Consider the following 23,536-nt stretch of genomic DNA (forward strand, 5'->3'; position numbering starts at 1 on the left):
GAGGGGTCTCCCTCCTTTGTGTCTCAGACCTCTGACACTGTCAAGAATGTCTTCCTTTGAAGTGTAGGTATTCAGATAGAAATGGACCTCAGTGTCTCTACTGTACTGCACCACAGAAACATGGTCTTCGTTTGCATCTATGTTGAATTGCTCCACTACTCTTTGAACAAATTCACGCATTGCTGGGAAAGAATTCCTATTTCCATCTGAACCGTCCAGCAGAAATACTACGTCCTTTCTTGGTAAGGTGTAATCAGCTAGGGGAAAAAAGCGTCGTTAATACCAAGTTATTTTCATAGCATTCATAAATCTGTAGAATTTCACATTAGTTCATCAACTCGTTGACTATCTAGGCTGTGGGTAATTGTCTCACTGCTCAAAATTACGTAGGGAGATAAAGTAGAACGACAAGGTACAGCAAGTGAGCTAGCTCTTGGGAAGTTCTGCCATGCACATACCAGTAACAGCTGGCGATGTTGGAGTGATGGGCATTGCAACAGCCTGTACTGAGGCCAGCAGCTGTTCTTGAACATTTGGAAGCTCACTGAAGTCAGACACGGAGAGCGCGTAATTGGGGTCAGATGAGATTATCTGCAATTCTCTGCTATCAGAGGCTCTTGAGCCAATTCCGAAGGTCAAGATTCCAAGCTCTTTTAGAGAGGAGGCTGCTGTATCAACACTGTCAAATGACCTTCCCCCACTAAGCACAATAAGTATCTGTGGCACAGCCTCCAGTCGTCTGCTGCCAGAGGACGCAGTAAAGACATTGTCTCTGACGTACTGGAGAGCTGCCCCCGTGTTGAGGGGTCTGCCTCCTTTGTGTCTCAGACCTCTTAAAGCATCAAGAATGCCTTCCTTTTTTGTGTACGTGTTTAGATTGAAATTGACCTCTGCGTCTCTGCTGTACTGGACCACAGAAACGCGATCTCTGTTCTCAGCAACTTCCAGTCTCTCCACCATTCTTTGAACAAACTCTTTCATTGCTGGGAACCCATTCCTTGTGCCATCTGATCCATCCAGCAGGAAGACAACATCTCTTCTTGGTCTACGACCCTCAGCTAAGAAACAAACATTGTCAGGTGAGATTGGGGACATACTAAGCAAACAGCACAATGCATTACACTACATGTGTAGTCATTGTTGATGTTTTAGGATATTACTTTCTATTTGATTTCATGTCACCTCCCACTAAGTTGTACTATTCACCGAGTAGTTTTTCTTCCACAACTCATTAGGACTACAGGAACAATAAAATACATTTTGCTACGATCATAAAAAATGAGGGGCATTAAAGCAAGCCAGTTTTGTCTTTCTCTTACCTATTATTGTGGTAGTGATAGGCGTGCCCTCTACAAGTACCGTGTTAATGTTGGTGAAAAGCTGCTGTTGGACACTGGGAAGGTCAGAGAAGTCACTCACTGAGAGTACATAACTTGGGTCATGGGAGATCCTCTGCAGTTCCCTGCTGTCAGAGCTCCTTGACCCTATCCCAAAGATCAATACTCCAAGCTCTTTCAGGGAGGTGGCCGGTATGTCAACATTATCAAATGACCTTCCACCACTCAGCAGAATCAGTAACTGTGGCACACCCTCTACACGTCTGCTTCCTGAGGAGGCAGTGAAGACACTGTCTCTCACGTACTGCAGAGCCGCCCCTGTGTTGAGGGGTCTCCCTCCTTTGTGCCTCAGGCCCCTGACCGTGTCAAGAATGTCCTCCTTATTCGTGTATGTGTTAAGATAGAAATGGGCCTCTGGATCTCTGCTGAACTGCACCACAGACACACGGTCTCGTCTCTCAGACATATTCAATCTCTCCACCATCCTTTCAACAAAGTCACGCATTGCTGGAAAAGAGCTCCTAGTGCCATCTGAACCATCCAGCAGGAACACTACATCCCTCCCAGCCATCCTTCGTTCAACTACGAGTATGGAAATGGAACACAAAGTCATGTGAGCACTCGCTGTCTGCGATTATTGGTAGGTGTAGTATGCTGTAGATGGCAACTACAAATGGGAAACAAATCTCCCATCCTTTCAGATACATTTACAACCAATCTTATGCTTGAAAGAGTTCAAACGCTTGGCTTGTTAGGCTAATTTCCTAGGGCTTTGCTAACATGCATTACAGTTGAGCTCTAAAGTGTTTTCCATCTACGACATGCATTAGAGCGAGGGCTCAGTTTTCGGTTTATAAAGACGTGTGGGACACTGCCTTACCCATAACAGTAGGTGTCATCTGCAGGACTTGCACAAGCACATTGTTCAGTGAGCTCAAAAACTGCTGCTGGACACTGGGAAGGTCAGAGAACTCAGGGATGGACTGTGCATAGGTAGGACCACTGGCAATTATCTGTACCTCTCTGCTCGAATTTCTGGTGCCAATGCCAAAAATTAAGACCCCACTCTCTTTCAGAGCAGAGGCAGGTGTGTCTATGTTATCGTTTGAGCGTCCTCCACTGAAAAGTATAAGAACCTGAGGAACACCCTCTTGCCTTCTACTCCCAGCAGAGGCAGTGAAGACATTGTTCATCACGTACTGGAGAGCTGCCCCTGTGTTGAGGGGTCTCCCTCCTCTGTGCCTAAGACTCCTGACAGTGTTAAGGATCTCCTCCTTTGTAGCGTAGGTATTAAGATAGAAATGGGCCTCAGCGTCTTTACTGTACTGCACCACAGAAACACGGTCTCTGTTTGCCTCTATGTTAAATTGCTCTACTACTCTTTGCACAAATTCACGCATTGCTGGGAAAGAATTCCTAGTGCCATCTGAGCCGTCCAGCAAAATTACTACATCCTTTCTTGGTATGGTGTAATCAGCTAGGGGGAAAAAAAACAACAAAATTAAAATGGCAATATTATTAATACAACTTTAAAAAGTTGAATTAGTTCATCAACTCATTAACTATCTAAGCTGTGGCTAATGATCGAACTGCTCACAACTACTTAGGGAGAAAAAGTTTTCATGCTGACAAAAGACTGCATGTGAGCAAGCTCTTGCAAAGTTCTGCCATGACATACCGATCACTGTCGGTGAAGTTGGCGTAGTTGGCATTGCAACAGCCTGTACGGAGGCCAGCAGCTGTTCTTGGACATTTGGAAGCTCGGTGAAGTCGGACACGGACAGAGCGTAATTGGGGTCATATGAGATTCTCTGCAATTCTCTGCTATCAGAGCCTCTTGAGCCGATTCCGAAGGTCAAGACTCCAAGCTCTTTCAGAGAGGAGGCTGCTGTATCAACACTGTCAAATGACTTTCCCCCACTTAGCACAATCAGTATCTGCGGCACACCCTCCAGTCGTCTGCTGCCATAGGAGGCTGTAAAGACATTATCTTTGACGTACTGGAGAGCTGCACCCGTGTTGAGGGGTCTCCCTCCTTTGTGTCTCAGACCTCTGACACTGTCAAGAATGTCTTCCTTTGAAGTGTAGGTATTCAGATAGAAATGGACCTCAGTGTCTCTACTGTACTGCACCACAGAAACATGGTCTTCGTTTGCATCTATGTTGAATTGCTCCACTACTCTTTGAACAAATTCACGCATTGCTGGGAAAGAATTCCTATTTCCATCTGAACCGTCCAGCAGAAATACTACGTCCTTTCTTGGTAAGGTGTAATCAGCTAGGGGAAAAAAGCGTCGTTAATACCAAGTTATTTTCATAGCATTCATAAATCTGTAGAATTTCACATTAGTTCATCAACTCGTTGACTATCTAGGCTGTGGGTAATTGTCTCACTGCTCAAAATTACGTAGGGAGATAAAGTAGAACGACAAGGTACAGCAAGTGAGCTAGCTCTTGGGAAGTTCTGCCATGCACATACCAGTAACAGCTGGCGATGTTGGAGTGATGGGCATTGCAACAGCCTGTACTGAGGCCAGCAGCTGTTCTTGAACATTTGGAAGCTCACTGAAGTCAGACACGGAGAGCGCGTAATTGGGGTCAGATGAGATTATCTGCAATTCTCTGCTATCAGAGGCTCTTGAGCCAATTCCGAAGGTCAAGATTCCAAGCTCTTTTAGAGAGGAGGCTGCTGTATCAACACTGTCAAATGACCTTCCCCCACTAAGCACAATAAGTATCTGTGGCACAGCCTCCAGTCGTCTGCTGCCAGAGGACGCAGTAAAGACATTGTCTCTGACGTACTGGAGAGCTGCCCCCGTGTTGAGGGGTCTGCCTCCTTTGTGTCTCAGACCTCTTAAAGCATCAAGAATGCCTTCCTTTTTTGTGTACGTGTTTAGATTGAAATTGACCTCTGCGTCTCTGCTGTACTGGACCACAGAAACGCGATCTCTGTTCTCAGCAACTTCCAGTCTCTCCACCATTCTTTGAACAAACTCTTTCATTGCTGGGAACCCATTCCTTGTGCCATCTGATCCATCCAGCAGGAAGACAACATCTCTTCTTGGTCTACGACCCTCAGCTAAGAAACAAACATTGTCAGGTGAGATTGGGGACATACTAAGCAAACAGCACAATGCATTACACTACATGTGTAGTCATTGTTGATGTTTTAGGATATTACTTTCTATTTGATTTCATGTCACCTCCCACTAAGTTGTACTATTCACCGAGTAGTTTTTCTTCCACAACTCATTAGGACTACAGGAACAATAAAATACATTTTGCTACGATCATAAAAAATGAGGGGCATTAAAGCAAGCCAGTTTTGTCTTTCTCTTACCTATTATTGTGGTAGTGATAGGCGTGCCCTCTACAAGTACCGTGTTAATGTTGGTGAAAAGCTGCTGTTGGACACTGGGAAGGTCAGAGAAGTCACTCACTGAGAGTACATAACTTGGGTCATGGGAGATCCTCTGCAGTTCCCTGCTGTCAGAGCTCCTTGACCCTATCCCAAAGATCAATACTCCAAGCTCTTTCAGGGAGGTGGCCGGTATGTCAACATTATCAAATGACCTTCCACCACTCAGCAGAATCAGTAACTGTGGCACACCCTCTACACGTCTGCTTCCTGAGGAGGCAGTGAAGACACTGTCTCTCACGTACTGCAGAGCCGCCCCTGTGTTGAGGGGTCTCCCTCCTTTGTGCCTCAGGCCCCTGACCGTGTCAAGAATGTCCTCCTTATTCGTGTATGTGTTAAGATAGAAATGGGCCTCTGGATCTCTGCTGAACTGCACCACAGACACACGGTCTCGTCTCTCAGACATATTCAATCTCTCCACCATCCTTTCAACAAAGTCACGCATTGCTGGAAAAGAGCTCCTAGTGCCATCTGAACCATCCAGCAGGAACACTACATCCCTCCCAGCCATCCTTCGTTCAACTACGAGTATGGAAATGGAACACAAAGTCATGTGAGCACTCGCTGTCTGCGATTATTGGTAGGTGTAGTATGCTGTAGATGGCAACTACAAATGGGAAACAAATCTCCCATCCTTTCAGATACATTTACAACCAATCTTATGCTTGAAAGAGTTCAAACGCTTGGCTTGTTAGGCTAATTTCCTAGGGCTTTGCTAACATGCATTACAGTTGAGCTCTAAAATGTTTTCCATCTACGACATGCATTAGAGCGAGGGCTCAGTTTTCGGTTTATAAAGACGTGTGGGACACTGCCTTACCCATAACAGTAGGTGTCATCTGCAGGACTTGCACAAGCACATTGTTCAGTGAGCTCAAAAACTGCTGCTGGACACTGGGAAGGTCAGAGAACTCAGGGATGGACTGTGCATAGGTAGGACCACTGGCAATTATCTGTACCTCTCTGCTCGAATTTCTGGTGCCAATGCCAAAAATTAAGACCCCACTCTCTTTCAGAGCAGAGGCAGGTGTGTCTATGTTATCGTTTGAGCGTCCTCCACTGAAAAGTATAAGAACCTGAGGAACACCCTCTTGCCTTCTACTCCCAGCAGAGGCAGTGAAGACATTGTTCATCACGTACTGGAGAGCTGCCCCTGTGTTGAGGGGTCTCCCTCCTCTGTGCCTAAGACTCCTGACAGTGTTAAGGATCTCCTCCTTTGTAGCGTAGGTATTAAGATAGAAATGGGCCTCAGCGTCTTTACTGTACTGCACCACAGAAACACGGTCTCTGTTTGCCTCTATGTTAAATTGCTCTACTACTCTTTGCACAAATTCACGCATTGCTGGGAAAGAATTCCTAGTGCCATCTGAGCCGTCCAGCAAAATTACTACATCCTTTCTTGGTATGGTGTAATCAGCTAGGGAGGAAAAAAACAACAAAATTAAAATGGCAATATTATTAATACAACTTTAAAAAGTTGAATTAGTTCATCAACTCATTAACTATCTAAGCTGTGGCTAATGATCGAACTGCTCACAACTACTTAGGGAGAAAAAGTTTTCATGCTGACAAAAGACTGCATGTGAGCAAGCTCTTGCAAAGTTCTGCCATGACATACCGATCACTGTCGGTGAAGTTGGCGTAGTTGGCATTGCAACAGCCTGTACGGAGGCCAGCAGCTGTTCTTGGACATTTGGAAGCTCAGTGAAGTCGGACACGGACAGAGCGTAATTGGGGTCATATGAGATTCTCTGCAATTCTCTGCTATCAGAGCCTCTTGAGCCGATTCCGAAGGTCAAGACTCCAAGCTCTTTCAGAGAGGAGGCTGCTGTATCAACACTGTCAAATGACTTTCCCCCACTTAGCACAATCAGTATCTGCGGCACACCCTCCAGTCGTCTGCTGCCATAGGAGGCTGTAAAGACATTATCTTTGACGTACTGGAGAGCTGCACCCGTGTTGAGGGGTCTCCCTCCTTTGTGTCTCAGACCTCTGACACTGTCAAGAATGTCTTCCTTTGAAGTGTAGGTATTCAGATAGAAATGGACCTCAGTGTCTCTACTGTACTGCACCACAGAAACATGGTCTTCGTTTGCATCTATGTTGAATTGCTCCACTACTCTTTGAACAAATTCACGCATTGCTGGGAAAGAATTCCTATTTCCATCTGAACCGTCCAGCAGAAATACTACGTCCTTTCTTGGTAAGGTGTAATCAGCTAGGGGAAAAAAGCGTCGTTAATACCAAGTTATTTTCATAGCATTCATAAATCTGTAGAATTTCACATTAGTTCATCAACTCGTTGACTATCTAGGCTGTGGGTAATTGTCTCACTGCTCAAAATTACGTAGGGAGATAAAGTAGAACGACAAGGTACAGCAAGTGAGCTAGCTCTTGGGAAGTTCTGCCATGCACATACCAGTAACAGCTGGCGATGTTGGAGTGATGGGCATTGCAACAGCCTGTACTGAGGCCAGCAGCTGTTCTTGAACATTTGGAAGCTCACTGAAGTCAGACACGGAGAGCGCGTAATTGGGGTCAGATGAGATTATCTGCAATTCTCTGCTATCAGAGGCTCTTGAGCCAATTCCGAAGGTCAAGATTCCAAGCTCTTTTAGAGAGGAGGCTGCTGTATCAACACTGTCAAATGACCTTCCCCCACTAAGCACAATAAGTATCTGTGGCACAGCCTCCAGTCGTCTGCTGCCAGAGGACGCAGTAAAGACATTGTCTCTGACGTACTGGAGAGCTGCCCCCGTGTTGAGGGGTCTGCCTCCTTTGTGTCTCAGACCTCTTAAAGCATCAAGAATGCCTTCCTTTTTTGTGTACGTGTTTAGATTGAAATTGACCTCTGCGTCTCTGCTGTACTGGACCACAGAAACGCGATCTCTGTTCTCAGCAACTTCCAGTCTCTCCACCATTCTTTGAACAAACTCTTTCATTGCTGGGAACCCATTCCTTGTGCCATCTGATCCATCCAGCAGGAAGACAACATCTCTTCTTGGTCTACGACCCTCAGCTAAGAAACAAACATTGTCAGGTGAGATTGGGGACATACTAAGCAAACAGCACAATGCATTACACTACATGTGTAGTCATTGTTGATGTTTTAGGATATTACTTTCTATTTGATTTCATGTCACCTCCCACTAAGTTGTACTATTCACCGAGTAGTTTTTCTTCCACAACTCATTAGGACTACAGGAACAATAAAATACATTTTGCTACGATCATAAAAAATGAGGGGCATTAAAGCAAGCCAGTTTTGTCTTTCTCTTACCTATTATTGTGGTAGTGATAGGCGTGCCCTCTACAAGTACCGTGTTAATGTTGGTGAAAAGCTGCTGTTGGACACTGGGAAGGTCAGAGAAGTCACTCACTGAGAGTACATAACTTGGGTCATGGGAGATCCTCTGCAGTTCCCTGCTGTCAGAGCTCCTTGACCCTATCCCAAAGATCAATACTCCAAGCTCTTTCAGGGAGGTGGCCGGTATGTCAACATTATCAAATGACCTTCCACCACTCAGCAGAATCAGTAACTGTGGCACACCCTCTACACGTCTGCTTCCTGAGGAGGCAGTGAAGACACTGTCTCTCACGTACTGCAGAGCCGCCCCTGTGTTGAGGGGTCTCCCTCCTTTGTGCCTCAGGCCCCTGACCGTGTCAAGAATGTCCTCCTTATTCGTGTATGTGTTAAGATAGAAATGGGCCTCTGGATCTCTGCTGAACTGCACCACAGACACACGGTCTCGTCTCTCAGACATATTCAATCTCTCCACCATCCTTTCAACAAAGTCACGCATTGCTGGAAAAGAGCTCCTAGTGCCATCTGAACCATCCAGCAGGAACACTACATCCCTCCCAGCCATCTTTCGTTCAACTACGAGTATGGAAATGGAACACAAAGTCATGTGAGCACTCGCTGTCTGCGATTATTGGTAGGTGTAGTATGCTGTAGATGGCAACTACAAATGGGAAACAAATCTCCCATCCTTTCAGATACATTTACAACCAATCTTATGCTTGAAAGAGTTCAAACGCTTGGCTTGTTAGGCTAATTTCCTAGGGCTTTGCTAACATGCATTACAGTTGAGCTCTAAAGTGTTTTCCATCTACGACATGCATTAGAGCGAGGGCTCAGTTTTCGGTTTATAAAGACGTGTGGGACACTGCCTTACCCATAACAGTAGGTGTCATCTGCAGGACTTGCACAAGCACATTGTTCAGTGAGCTCAAAAACTGCTGCTGGACACTGGGAAGGTCAGAGAACTCAGGGATGGACTGTGCATAGGTAGGACCACTGGCAATTATCTGTACCTCTCTGCTCGAATTTCTGGTGCCAATGCCAAAAATTAAGACCCCACTCTCTTTCAGAGCAGAGGCAGGTGTGTCTATGTTATCGTTTGAGCGTCCTCCACTGAAAAGTATAAGAACCTGAGGAACACCCTCTTGCCTTCTACTCCCAGCAGAGGCAGTGAAGACATTGTTCATCACGTACTGGAGAGCTGCCCCTGTGTTGAGGGGTCTCCCTCCTCTGTGCCTAAGACTCCTGACAGTGTTAAGGATCTCCTCCTTTGTAGCGTAGGTATTAAGATAGAAATGGGCCTCAGCGTCTTTACTGTACTGCACCACAGAAACACGGTCTCTGTTTGCCTCTATGTTAAATTGCTCTACTACTCTTTGCACAAATTCACGCATTGCTGGGAAAGAATTCCTAGTGCCATCTGAGCCGTCCAGCAAAATTACTACATCCTTTCTTGGTATGGTGTAATCAGCTAGGGGGAAAAAAAACAACAAAATTAAAATGGCAATATTATTAATACAACTTTAAAAAGTTGAATTAGTTCATCAACTCATTAACTATCTAAGCTGTGGCTAATGATCGAACTGCTCACAACTACTTAGGGAGAAAAAGTTTTCATGCTGACAAAAGACTGCATGTGAGCAAGCTCTTGCAAAGTTCTGCCATGACATACCGATCACTGTCGGTGAAGTTGGCGTAGTTGGCATTGCAACAGCCTGTACGGAGGCCAGCAGCTGTTCTTGGACATTTGGAAGCTCGGTGAAGTCGGACACGGACAGAGCGTAATTGGGGTCATATGAGATTCTCTGCAATTCTCTGCTATCAGAGCCTCTTGAGCCGATTCCGAAGGTCAAGACTCCAAGCTCTTTCAGAGAGGAGGCTGCTGTATCAACACTGTCAAATGACTTTCCCCCACTTAGCACAATCAGTATCTGCGGCACACCCTCCAGTCGTCTGCTGCCATAGGAGGCTGTAAAGACATTATCTTTGACGTACTGGAGAGCTGCACCCGTGTTGAGGGGTCTCCCTCCTTTGTGTCTCAGACCTCTGACACTGTCAAGAATGTCTTCCTTTGAAGTGTAGGTATTCAGATAGAAATGGACCTCAGTGTCTCTACTGTACTGCACCACAGAAACATGGTCTTCGTTTGCATCTATGTTGAATTGCTCCACTACTCTTTGAACAAATTCACGCATTGCTGGGAAAGAATTCCTATTTCCATCTGAACCGTCCAGCAGAAATACTACGTCCTTTCTTGGTAAGGTGTAATCAGCTAGGGGAAAAAAGCGTCGTTAATACCAAGTTATTTTCATAGCATTCATAAATCTGTAGAATTTCACATTAGTTCATCAACTCGTTGACTATCTAGGCTGTGGGTAATTGTCTCACTGCTCAAAATTACGTAGGGAGATAAAGTAGAACGACAAGGTACAGCAAGTGAGCTAGCTCTTGGGAAGTTCTGCCATGCACATACCAGTAACAGCTGGCGATGTTGGAGTGATGGGCATTGCAACAGCCTGTACTGAGGCCAGCAGCTGTTCTTGAACATTTGGAAGCTCACTGAAGTCAGACACGGAGAGCGCGTAATTGGGGTCAGATGAGATTATCTGCAATTCTCTGCTATCAGAGGCTCTTGAGCCAATTCCGAAGGTCAAGATTCCAAGCTCTTTTAGAGAGGAGGCTGCTGTATCAACACTGTCAAATGACCTTCCCCCACTAAGCACAATAAGTATCTGTGGCACAGCCTCCAGTCGTCTGCTGCCAGAGGACGCAGTAAAGACATTGTCTCTGACGTACTGGAGAGCTGCCCCCGTGTTGAGGGGTCTGCCTCCTTTGTGTCTCAGACCTCTTAAAGCATCAAGAATGCCTTCCTTTTTTGTGTACGTGTTTAGATTGAAATTGACCTCTGCGTCTCTGCTGTACTGGACCACAGAAACGCGATCTCTGTTCTCAGCAACTTCCAGTCTCTCCACCATTCTTTGAACAAACTCTTTCATTGCTGGGAACCCATTCCTTGTGCCATCTGATCCATCCAGCAGGAAGACAACATCTCTTCTTGGTCTACGACCCTCAGCTAAGAAACAAACATTGTCAGGTGAGATTGGGGACATACTAAGCAAACAGCACAATGCATTACACTACATGTGTAGTCATTGTTGATGTTTTAGGATATTACTTTCTATTTGATTTCATGTCACCTCCCACTAAGTTGTACTATTCACCGAGTAGTTTTTCTTCCACAACTCATTAGGACTACAGGAACAATAAAATACATTTTGCTACGATCATAAAAAATGAGGGGCATTAAAGCAAGCCAGTTTTGTCTTTCTCTTACCTATTATTGTGGTAGTGATAGGCGTGCCCTCTACAAGTACCGTGTTAATGTTGGTGAAAAGCTGCTGTTGGACACTGGGAAGGTCAGAGAAGTCACTCACTGAGAGTACATAACTTGGGTCATGGGAGATCCTCTGCAGTTCCCTGCTGTCAGAGCTCCTTGACCCTATCCCAAAGATCAATACTCCAAGCTCTTTCAGGGAGGTGGCCGGTATGTCAACATTATCAAATGACCTTCCACCACTCAGCAGAATCAGTAACTGTGGCACACCCTCTACACGTCTGCTTCCTGAGGAGGCAGTGAAGACACTGTCTCTCACGTACTGCAGAGCCGCCCCTGTGTTGAGGGGTCTCCCTCCTTTGTGCCTCAGGCCCCTGACCGTGTCAAGAATGTCCTCCTTATTCGTGTATGTGTTAAGATAGAAATGGGCCTCTGGATCTCTGCTGAACTGCACCACAGACACACGGTCTCGTCTCTCAGACATATTCAATCTCTCCACCATCCTTTCAACAAAGTCACGCATTGCTGGAAAAGAGCTCCTAGTGCCATCTGAACCATCCAGCAGGAACACTACATCCCTCCCAGCCATCCTTCGTTCAACTACGAGTATGGAAATGGAACACAAAGTCATGTGAGCACTCGCTGTCTGCGATTATTGGTAGGTGTAGTATGCTGTAGATGGCAACTACAAATGGGAAACAAATCTCCCATCCTTTCAGATACATTTACAACCAATCTTATGCTTGAAAGAGTTCAAACGCTTGGCTTGTTAGGCTAATTTCCTAGGGCTTTGCTAACATGCATTACAGTTGAGCTCTAAAGTGTTTTCCATCTACGACATGCATTAGAGCGAGGGCTCAGTTTTCGGTTTATAAAGACGTGTGGGACACTGCCTTACCCATAACAGTAGGTGTCATCTGCAGGACTTGCACAAGCACATTGTTCAGTGAGCTCAAAAACTGCTGCTGGACACTGGGAAGGTCAGAGAACTCAGGGATGGACTGTGCATAGGTAGGACCACTGGCAATTATCTGTACCTCTCTGCTCGAATTTCTGGTGCCAATGCCAAAAATTAAGACCCCACTCTCTTTCAGAGCAGAGGCAGGTGTGTCTATGTTATCGTTTGAGCGTCCTCCACTGAAAAGTATAAGAACCTGAGGAACACCCTCTTGCCTTCTACTCCCAGCAGAGGCAGTGAAGACATTGTTCATCACGTACTGGAGAGCTGCCCCTGTGTTGAGGGGTCTCCCTCCTCTGTGCCTAAGACTCCTGACAGTGTTAAGGATCTCCTCCTTTGTAGCGTAGGTATTAAGATAGAAATGGGCCTCAGCGTCTTTACTGTACTGCACCACAGAAACACGGTCTCTGTTTGCCTCTATGTTAAATTGCTCTACTACTCTTTGCACAAATTCACGCATTGCTGGGAAAGAATTCCTAGTGCCATCTGAGCCGTCCAGCAAAATTACTACATCCTTTCTTGGTATGGTGTAATCAGCTAGGGGGAAAAAAAACAACAAAATTAAAATGGCAATATTATTAATACAACTTTAAAAAGTTGAATTAGTTCATCAACTCATTAACTATCTAAGCTGTGGCTAATGATCGAACTGCTCACAACTACTTAGGGAGAAAAAGTTTTCATGCTGACAAAAGACTGCATGTGAGCAAGCTCTTGCAAAGTTCTGCCATGACATACCGATCACTGTCGGTGAAGTTGGCGTAGTTGGCATTGCAACAGCCTGTACGGAGGCCAGCAGCTGTTCTTGGACATTTGGAAGCTCAGTGAAGTCGGACACGGACAGAGCGTAATTGGGGTCATATGAGATTCTCTGCAATTCTCTGCTATCAGAGCCTCTTGAGCCGATTCCGAAGGTCAAGACTCCAAGCTCTTTCAGAGAGGAGGCTGCTGTATCAACACTGTCAAATGACTTTCCCCCACTTAGCACAATCAGTATCTGCGGCACACCCTCCAGTCGTCTGCTGCCATAGGAGGCTGTAAAGACATTATCTTTGACGTACTGGAGAGCTGCACCCGTGTTGAGGGGTCTCCCTCCTTTGTGTCTCAGACCTCTGACACTGTCAAGAATGTCTTCCTTTGAAGTGTAGGTATTCAGATAGAAATGGACCTCAGTGTCTCTACTGTACTGCACCACAGAAACATGGTCTTCGTTTGCATCTATGTTGAATTGCTCCACTACTCTTTGAACAAATTCACGCATTGCTGGGAAAGAATTCCTATTTCCATCTGAACCGTCCAGCAGAAATACTACGTCCTTTCTTGGTAAGGTGTAATCAGCTAGGGGAAAAAAGCGTCGTTAATACCAAGTTATTTTCATAGCATTCATAAATCTGTAGAATTTCACATTAGTTCATCAACTCGTTGACTATCTAGGCTGTGGGTAATTGTCTCACTGCTCAAAATTACGTAGGGAGATAAAGTAGAACGACAAGGTACAGCAAGTGAGCTAGCTCTTGGGAAGTTCTGCCATGCACATACCAGTAACAGCTGGCGATGTTGGAGTGATGGGCATTGCAACAGCCTGTACTGAGGCCAGCAGCTGTTCTTGAACATTTGGAAGCTCACTGAAGTCAGACACGGAGAGCGCGTAATTGGGGTCAGATGAGATTATCTGCAATTCTCTGCTATCAGAGGCTCTTGAGCCAATTCCGAAGGTCAAGATTCCAAGCTCTTTTAGAGAGGAGGCTGCTGTATCAACACTGTCAAATGACCTTCCCCCACTAAGCACAATAAGTATCTGTGGCACAGCCTCCAGTCGTCTGCTGCCAGAGGACGCAGTAAAGACATTGTCTCTGACGTACTGGAGAGCTGCCCCCGTGTTGAGGGGTCTGCCTCCTTTGTGTCTCAGACCTCTTAAAGCATCAAGAATGCCTTCCTTTTTTGTGTACGTGTTTAGATTGAAATTGACCTCTGCGTCTCTGCTGTACTGGACCACAGAAACGCGATCTCTGTTCTCAGCAACTTCCAGTCTCTCCACCATTCTTTGAACAAACTCTTTCATTGCTGGGAACCCATTCCTTGTGCCATCTGATCCATCCAGCAGGAAGACAACATCTCTTCTTGGTCTACGACCCTCAGCTAAGAAACAAACATTGTCAGGTGAGATTGGGGACATACTAAGCAAACAGCACAATGCATTACACTACATGTGTAGTCATTGTTGATGTTTTAGGATATTACTTTCTATTTGATTTCATGTCACCTCCCACTAAGTTGTACTATTCACCGAGTAGTTTTTCTTCCACAACTCATTAGGACTACAGGAACAATAAAATACATTTTGCTACGATCATAAAAAATGAGGGGCATTAAAGCAAGCCAGTTTTGTCTTTCTCTTACCTATTATTGTGGTAGTGATAGGCGTGCCCTCTACAAGTACCGTGTTAATGTTGGTGAAAAGCTGCTGTTGGACACTGGGAAGGTCAGAGAAGTCACTCACTGAGAGTACATAACTTGGGTCATGGGAGATCCTCTGCAGTTCCCTGCTGTCAGAGCTCCTTGACCCTATCCCAAAGATCAATACTCCAAGCTCTTTCAGGGAGGTGGCCGGTATGTCAACATTATCAAATGACCTTCCACCACTCAGCAGAATCAGTAACTGTGGCACACCCTCTACACGTCTGCTTCCTGAGGAGGCAGTGAAGACACTGTCTCTCACGTACTGCAGAGCCGCCCCTGTGTTGAGGGGTCTCCCTCCTTTGTGCCTCAGGCCCCTGACCGTGTCAAGAATGTCCTCCTTATTCGTGTATGTGTTAAGATAGAAATGGGCCTCTGGATCTCTGCTGAACTGCACCACAGACACACGGTCTCGTCTCTCAGACATATTCAATCTCTCCACCATCCTTTCAACAAAGTCACGCATTGCTGGAAAAGAGCTCCTAGTGCCATCTGAACCATCCAGCAGGAACACTACATCCCTCCCAGCCATCCTTCGTTCAACTACGAGTATGGAAATGGAACACAAAGTCATGTGAGCACTCGCTGTCTGCGATTATTGGTAGGTGTAGTATGCTGTAGATGGCAACTACAAATGGGAAACAAATCTCCCATCCTTTCAGATACATTTACAACCAATCTTATGCTTGAAAGAGTTCAAACGCTTGGCTTGTTAGGCTAATTTCCTAGGGCTTTGCTAACATGCATTACAGTTGAGCTCTAAAATGTTTTCCATCTACGACATGCATTAGAGCGAGGGCTCAGTTTTCGGTTTATAAAGACGTGTGGGACACTGCCTTACCCATAACAGTAGGTGTCATCTGCAGGACTTGCACAAGCACATTGTTCAGTGAGCTCAAAAACTGCTGCTGGACACTGGGAAGGTCAGAGAACTCAGGGATGGACTGTGCATAGGTAGGACCACTGGCAATTATCTGTACCTCTCTGCTCGAATTTCTGGTGCCAATGCCAAAAATTAAGACCCCACTCTCTTTCAGAGCAGAGGCAGGTGTGTCTATGTTATCGTTTGAGCGTCCTCCACTGAAAAGTATAAGAACCTGAGGAACACCCTCTTGCCTTCTACTCCCAGCAGAGGCAGTGAAGACATTGTTCATCACGTACTGGAGAGCTGCCCCTGTGTTGAGGGGTCTCCCTCCTCTGTGCCTAAGACTCCTGACAGTGTTAAGGATCTCCTCCTTTGTAGCGTAGGTATTAAGATAGAAATGGGCCTCAGCGTCTTTACTGTACTGCACCACAGAAACACGGTCTCTGTTTGCCTCTATGTTAAATTGCTCTACTACTCTTTGCACAAATTCACGCATTGCTGGGAAAGAATTCCTAGTGCCATCTGAGCCGTCCAGCAAAATTACTACATCCTTTCTTGGTATGGTGTAATCAGCTAGGGAGGAAAAAAAACAACAAAATTAAAATGGCAATATTATTAATACAACTTTAAAAAGTTGAATTAGTTCATCAACTCATTAACTATCTAAGCTGTGGCTAATGATCGAACTGCTCACAACTACTTAGGGAGAAAAAGTTTTCATGCTGACAAAAGACTGCATGTGAGCAAGCTCTTGCAAAGTTCTGCCATGACATACCGATCACTGTCGGTGAAGTTGGCGTAGTTGGCATTGCAACAGCCTGTACGGAGGCCAGCAGCTGTTCTTGGACATTTGGAAGCTCAGTGAAGTCGGACACGGACAGAGCGTAATTGGGGTCATATGAGATTCTCTGCAATTCTCTGCTATCAGAGCCTCTTGAGCCGATTCCGAAGGTCAAGACTCCAAGCTCTTTCAGAGAGGAGGCTGCTGTATCAACACTGTCAAATGACTTTCCCCCACTTAGCACAATCAGTATCTGCGGCACACCCTCCAGTCGTCTGCTGCCATAGGAGGCTGTAAAGACATTATCTTTGACGTACTGGAGAGCTGCACCCGTGTTGAGGGGTCTCCCTCCTTTGTGTCTCAGACCTCTGACACTGTCAAGAATGTCTTCCTTTGAAGTGTAGGTATTCAGATAGAAATGGACCTCAGTGTCTCTACTGTACTGCACCACAGAAACATGGTCTTCGTTTGCATCTATGTTGAATTGCTCCACTACTCTTTGAACAAATTCACGCATTGCTGGGAAAGAATTCCTATTTCCATCTGAACCGTCCAGCAGAAATACTACGTCCTTTCTTGGTAAGGTGTAATCAGCTAGGGGAAAAAAGCGTCGTTAATACCAAGTTATTTTCATAGCATTCATAAATCTGTAGAATTTCACATTAGTTCATCAACTCGTTGACTATCTAGGCTGTGGGTAATTGTCTCACTGCTCAAAATTACGTAGGGAGATAAAGTAGAACGACAAGGTACAGCAAGTGAGCTAGCTCTTGGGAAGTTCTGCCATGCACATACCAGTAACAGCTGGCGATGTTGGAGTGATGGGCATTGCAACAGCCTGTACTGAGGCCAGCAGCTGTTCTTGAACATTTGGAAGCTCACTGAAGTCAGACACGGAGAGCGCGTAATTGGGGTCAGATGAGATTATCTGCAATTCTCTGCTATCAGAGGCTCTTGAGCCAATTCCGAAGGTCAAGATTCCAAGCTCTTTTAGAGAGGAGGCTGCTGTATCAACACTGTCAAATGACCTTCCCCCACTAAGCACAATAAGTATCTGTGGCACAGCCTCCAGTCGTCTGCTGCCAGAGGACGCAGTAAAGACATTGTCTCTGACGTACTGGAGAGCTGCCCCCGTGTTGAGGGGTCTGCCTCCTTTGTGTCTCAGACCTCTTAAAGCATCAAGAATGCCTTCCTTTTTTGTGTACGTGTTTAGATTGAAATTGACCTCTGCGTCTCTGCTGTACTGGACCACAGAAACGCGATCTCTGTTCTCAGCAACTTCCAGTCTCTCCACCATTCTTTGAACAAACTCTTTCATTGCTGGGAACCCATTCCTTGTGCCATCTGATCCATCCAGCAGGAAGACAACATCTCTTCTTGGTCTACGACCCTCAGCTAAGAAAAAAACATTGTCAGGTGAGATTGGGGACATACTAAGCAAACAGCACAATGCATTACACTACATGTGTAGTCATTGTTGATGTTTTAGGATATTACTTTCTATTTGATTTCATGTCACCTCCCACTAAGTTGTACTATTCACCGAGTAGTTTTTCTTCCACAACTCATTAGGACTACAGGAACAATAAAATACATTTTGCTACGATCATAAAAAATGAGGGGCATTAAAGCAAGCCAGTTTTGTCTTTCTCTTACCTATTATTGTGGTAGTGATAGGCGTGCCCTCTACAAGTACCGTGTTAATGTTGGTGAAAAGCTGCTGTTGGACACTGGGAAGGTCAGAGAAGTCACTCACTGAGAGTACATAACTTGGGTCATGGGAGATCCTCTGCAGTTCCCTGCTGTCAGAGCTCCTTGACCCTATCCCAAAGATCAATACTCCAAGCTCTTTCAGGGAGGTGGCCGGTATGTCAACATTATCAAATGACCTTCCACCACTCAGCAGAATCAGTAACTGTGGCACACCCTCTACACGTCTGCTTCCTGAGGAGGCAGTGAAGACACTGTCTCTCACGTACTGCAGAGCCGCCCCTGTGTTGAGGGGTCTCCCTCCTTTGTGCCTCAGGCCCCTGACCGTGTCAAGAATGTCCTCCTTATTCGTGTATGTGTTAAGATAGAAATGGGCCTCTGGATCTCTGCTGAACTGCACCACAGACACACGGTCTCGTCTCTCAGACATATTCAATCTCTCCACCATCCTTTCAACAAAGTCACGCATTGCTGGAAAAGAGCTCCTAGTGCCATCTGAACCATCCAGCAGGAACACTACATCCCTCCCAGCCATCCTTCGTTCAACTACGAGTATGGAAATGGAACACAAAGTCATGTGAGCACTCGCTGTCTGCGATTATTGGTAGGTGTAGTATGCTGTAGATGGCAACTACAAATGGGAAACAAATCTCCCATCCTTTCAGATACATTTACAACCAATCTTATGCTTGAAAGAGTTCAAACGCTTGGCTTGTTAGGCTAATTTCCTAGGGCTTTGCTAACATGCATTACAGTTGAGCTCTAAAGTGTTTTCCATCTACGACATGCATTAGAGCGAGGGCTCAGTTTTCGGTTTATAAAGACGTGTGGGACACTGCCTTACCCATAACAGTAGGTGTCATCTGCAGGACTTGCACAAGCACATTGTTCAGTGAGCTCAAAAACTGCTGCTGGACACTGGGAAGGTCAGAGAACTCAGGGATGGACTGTGCATAGGTAGGACCACTGGCAATTATCTGTACCTCTCTGCTCGAATTTCTGGTGCCAATGCCAAAAATTAAGACCCCACTCTCTTTCAGAGCAGAGGCAGGTGTGTCTATGTTATCGTTTGAGCGTCCTCCACTGAAAAGTATAAGAACCTGAGGAACACCCTCTTGCCTTCTACTCCCAGCAGAGGCAGTGAAGACATTGTTCATCACGTACTGGAGAGCTGCCCCTGTGTTGAGGGGTCTCCCTCCTCTGTGCCTAAGACTCCTGACAGTGTTAAGGATCTCCTCCTTTGTAGCGTAGGTATTAAGATAGAAATGGGCCTCAGCGTCTTTACTGTACTGCACCACAGAAACACGGTCTCTGTTTGCCTCTATGTTAAATTGCTCTACTACTCTTTGCACAAATTCACGCATTGCTGGGAAAGAATTCCTAGTGCCATCTGAGCCGTCCAGCAAAATTACTACATCCTTTCTTGGTATGGTGTAATCAGCTAGGGGGGAAAAAAACAACAAAATTAAAATGGCAATATTATTAATACAACTTTAAAAAGTTGAATTAGTTCATCAACTCATTAACTATCTAAGCTGTGGCTAATGATCGAACTGCTCACAACTACTTAGGGAGAAAAAGTTTTCATGCTGACAAAAGACTGCATGTGAGCAAGCTCTTGCAAAGTTCTGCCATGACATACCGATCACTGTCGGTGAAGTTGGCGTAGTTGGCATTGCAACAGCCTGTACGGAGGCCAGCAGCTGTTCTTGGACATTTGGAAGCTCAGTGAAGTCGGACACGGACAGAGCGTAATTGGGGTCATATGAGATTCTCTGCAATTCTCTGCTATCAGAGCCTCTTGAGCCGATTCCGAAGGTCAAGACTCCAAGCTCTTTCAGAGAGGAGGCTGCTGTATCAACACTGTCAAATGACTTTCCCCCACTTAGCACAATCAGTATCTGCGGCACACCCTCCAGTCGTCTGCTGCCATAGGAGGCTGTAAAGACATTATCTTTGACGTACTGGAGAGCTGCACCCGTGTTGAGGGGTCTCCCTCCTTTGTGTCTCAGACCTCTGACACTGTCAAGAATGTCTTCCTTTGAAGTGTAGGTATTCAGATAGAAATGGACCTCAGTGTCTCTACTGTACTGCACCACAGAAACATGGTCTTCGTTTGCATCTATGTTGAATTGCTCCACTACTCTTTGAACAAATTCACGCATTGCTGGGAAAGAATTCCTATTTCCATCTGAACCGTCCAGCAGAAATACTACGTCCTTTCTTGGTAAGGTGTAATCAGCTAGGGGAAAAAAGCGTCGTTAATACCAAGTTATTTTCATAGCATTCATAAATCTGTAGAATTTCACATTAGTTCATCAACTCGTTGACTATCTAGGCTGTGGGTAATTGTCTCACTGCTCAAAATTACGTAGGGAGATAAAGTAGAACGACAAGGTACAGCAAGTGAGCTAGCTCTTGGGAAGTTCTGCCATGCACATACCAGTAACAGCTGGCGATGTTGGAGTGATGGGCATTGCAACAGCCTGTACTGAGGCCAGCAGCTGTTCTTGAACATTTGGAAGCTCACTGAAGTCAGACACGGAGAGCGCGTAATTGGGGTCAGATGAGATTATCTGCAATTCTCTGCTATCAGAGGCTCTTGAGCCAATTCCGAAGGTCAAGATTCCAAGCTCTTTTAGAGAGGAGGCTGCTGTATCAACACTGTCAAATGACCTTCCCCCACTAAGCACAATAAGTATCTGTGGCACAGCCTCCAGTCGTCTGCTGCCAGAGGACGCAGTAAAGACATTGTCTCTGACGTACTGGAGAGCTGCCCCCGTGTTGAGGGGTCTGCCTCCTTTGTGTCTCAGACCTCTTAAAGCATCAAGAATGCCTTCCTTTTTTGTGTACGTGTTTAGATTGAAATTGACCTCTGCGTCTCTGCTGTACTGGACCACAGAAACGCGATCTCTGTTCTCAGCAACTTCCAGTCTCTCCACCATTCTTTGAACAAACTCTTTCATTGCTGGGAACCCATTCCTTGTGCCATCTGATCCATCCAGCAGGAAGACAACATCTCTTCTTGGTCTACGACCCTCAGCTAAGAAAAAAACATTGTCAGGTGAGATTGGGGACATACTAAGCAAACAGCACAATGCATTACACTACATGTGTAGTCATTGTTGATGTTTTAGGATATTACTTTCTATTTGATTTCATGTCACCTCCCACTAAGTTGTACTATTCACCGAGTAGTTTTTCTTCCACAACTCATTAGGACTACAGGAACAATAAAATACATTTTGCTACGATCATAAAAAATGAGGGGCATTAAAGCAAGCCAGTTTTGTCTTTCTCTTACCTATTATTGTGGTAGTGATAGGCGTGCCCTCTACAAGTACCGTGTTAATGTTGGTGAAAAGCTGCTGTTGGACACTGGGAAGGTCAGAGAAGTCACTCACTGAGAGTACATAACTTGGGTCATGGGAGATCCTCTGCAGTTCCCTGCTGTCAGAGCTCCTTGACCCTATCCCAAAGATCAATACTCCAAGCTCTTTCAGGGAGGTGGCCGGTATGTCAACATTATCAAATGACCTTCCACCACTCAGCAGAATCAGTAACTGTGGCACACCCTCTACACGTCTGCTTCCTGAGGAGGCAGTGAAGACACTGTCTCTCACGTACTGCAGAGCCGCCCCTGTGTTGAGGGGTCTCCCTCCTTTGTGCCTCAGGCCCCTGACCGTGTCAAGAATGTCCTCCTTATTCGTGTATGTGTTAAGATAGAAATGGGCCTCTGGATCTCTGCTGAACTGCACCACAGACACACGGTCTCGTCTCTCAGACATATTCAATCTCTCCACCATCCTTTCAACAAAGTCACGCATTGCTGGAAAAGAGCTCCTAGTGCCATCTGAACCATCCAGCAGGAACACTACATCCCTCCCAGCCATCTTTCGTTCAACTACGAGTATGGAAATGGAACACAAAGTCATGTGAGCACTCGCTGTCTGCGATTATTGGTAGGTGTAGTATGCTGTAGATGGCAACTACAAATGGGAAACAAATCTCCCATCCTTTCAGATACATTTACAACCAATCTTATGCTTGAAAGAGTTCAAACGCTTGGCTTGTTAGGCTAATTTCCTAGGGCTTTGCTAACATGCATTACAGTTGAGCTCTAAAGTGTTTTCCATCTACGACATGCATTAGAGCGAGGGCTCAGTTTTCGGTTTATAAAGACGTGTGGGACACTGCCTTACCCATAACAGTAGGTGTCATCTGCAGGACTTGCACAAGCACATTGTTCAGTGAGCTCAAAAACTGCTGCTGGACACTGGGAAGGTCAGAGAACTCAGGGATGGACTGTGCATAGGTAGGACCACTGGCAATTATCTGTACCTCTCTGCTCGAATTTCTGGTGCCAATGCCAAAAATTAAGACCCCACTCTCTTTCAGAGCAGAGGCAGGTGTGTCTATGTTATCGTTTGAGCGTCCTCCACTGAAAAGTATAAGAACCTGAGGAACACCCTCTTGCCTTCTACTCCCAGCAGAGGCAGTGAAGACATTGTTCATCACGTACTGGAGAGCTGCCCCTGTGTTGAGGGGTCTCCCTCCTCTGTGCCTAAGACTCCTGACAGTGTTAAGGATCTCCTCCTTTGTAGCGTAGGTATTAAGATAGAAATGGGCCTCAGCGTCTTTACTGTACTGCACCACAGAAACACGGTCTCTGTTTGCCTCTATGTTAAATTGCTCTACTACTCTTTGCACAAATTCACGCATTGCTGGGAAAGAATTCCTAGTGCCATCTGAGCCGTCCAGCAAAATTACTACATCCTTTCTTGGTATGGTGTAATCAGCTAGGGGGAAAAAAACAACAAAATTAAAATGGCAATATTATTAATACAACTTTAAAAAGTTGAATTAGTTCATCAACTCATTAACTATCTAAGCTGTGGCTAATGATCGAACTGCTCACAACTACTTAGGGAGAAAAAGTTTTCATGCTGACAAAAGACTGCATGTGAGCAAGCTCTTGCAAAGTTCTGCCATGACATACCGATCACTGTCGGTGAAGTTGGCGTAGTTGGCATTGCAACAGCCTGTACGGAGGCCAGCAGCTGTTCTTGGACATTTGGAAGCTCAGTGAAGTCGGACACGGACAGAGCGTAATTGGGGTCATATGAGATTCTCTGCAATTCTCTGCTATCAGAGCCTCTTGAGCCGATTCCGAAGGTCAAGACTCCAAGCTCTTTCAGAGAGGAGGCTGCTGTATCAACACTGTCAAATGACTTTCCCCCACTTAGCACAATCAGTATCTGCGGCACACCCTCCAGTCGTCTGCTGCCATAGGAGGCTGTAAAGACATTATCTTTGACGTACTGGAGAGCTGCACCCGTGTTGAGGGGTCTCCCTCCTTTGTGTCTCAGACC

The 23,536-nt window shown here is 45.7% G+C and overlaps 3 protein-coding genes across 3 annotated transcripts in view; all 3 read right to left on the bottom strand.

Moving 5' to 3' along the window:
* col6a3 (collagen, type VI, alpha 3) overlaps window positions 1–3,676 on the bottom strand; it is a 50,884-nt gene extending 47,208 nt beyond the window's left edge. Inside the window, exon 1 of the mRNA XM_051709513.1 lies at window positions 3,016–3,676. Coding sequence (XP_051565473.1) covers window positions 3,016–3,538 — 523 coding nt within the window. The 5' untranslated portion in view covers window positions 3,539–3,676. The remainder of the gene's footprint in view (window positions 1–3,015) is intronic.
* Window positions 3,677–4,618: 942 nt separating this feature from the next.
* On the bottom strand, window positions 4,619–6,964 carry LOC127446965 (collagen alpha-3(VI) chain-like). The gene is made up of 3 exons (XM_051708370.1): window positions 6,374–6,964; window positions 5,576–6,172; window positions 4,619–5,277 (listed from the first exon to the last, which is right to left on the bottom strand). Exons 1-3 carry the CDS (start codon window positions 6,894–6,896, stop codon window positions 4,628–4,630), a joined length of 1,770 nt encoding a protein of 589 aa, XP_051564330.1. The 5' UTR covers window positions 6,897–6,964; the 3' UTR covers window positions 4,619–4,627.
* A 1,012-nt stretch (window positions 6,965–7,976) lies between these two features.
* On the bottom strand, window positions 7,977–10,322 carry LOC127446964 (collagen alpha-3(VI) chain-like). Its single transcript, XM_051708369.1, has 3 exons — window positions 9,732–10,322; window positions 8,934–9,530; window positions 7,977–8,635 (listed from the first exon to the last, which is right to left on the bottom strand). Exons 1-3 carry the CDS (start codon window positions 10,252–10,254, stop codon window positions 7,986–7,988), a joined length of 1,770 nt encoding a protein of 589 aa, XP_051564329.1. The 5' UTR covers window positions 10,255–10,322; the 3' UTR covers window positions 7,977–7,985.
* Between the last annotated feature and the right edge of the window lie 13,214 nt (window positions 10,323–23,536).

Source organism: Myxocyprinus asiaticus, chromosome 10 (assembly GCF_019703515.2).
Source record: "Myxocyprinus asiaticus isolate MX2 ecotype Aquarium Trade chromosome 10, UBuf_Myxa_2, whole genome shotgun sequence".
NCBI lineage: Eukaryota > Metazoa > Chordata > Actinopteri > Cypriniformes > Catostomidae > Myxocyprinus > Myxocyprinus asiaticus.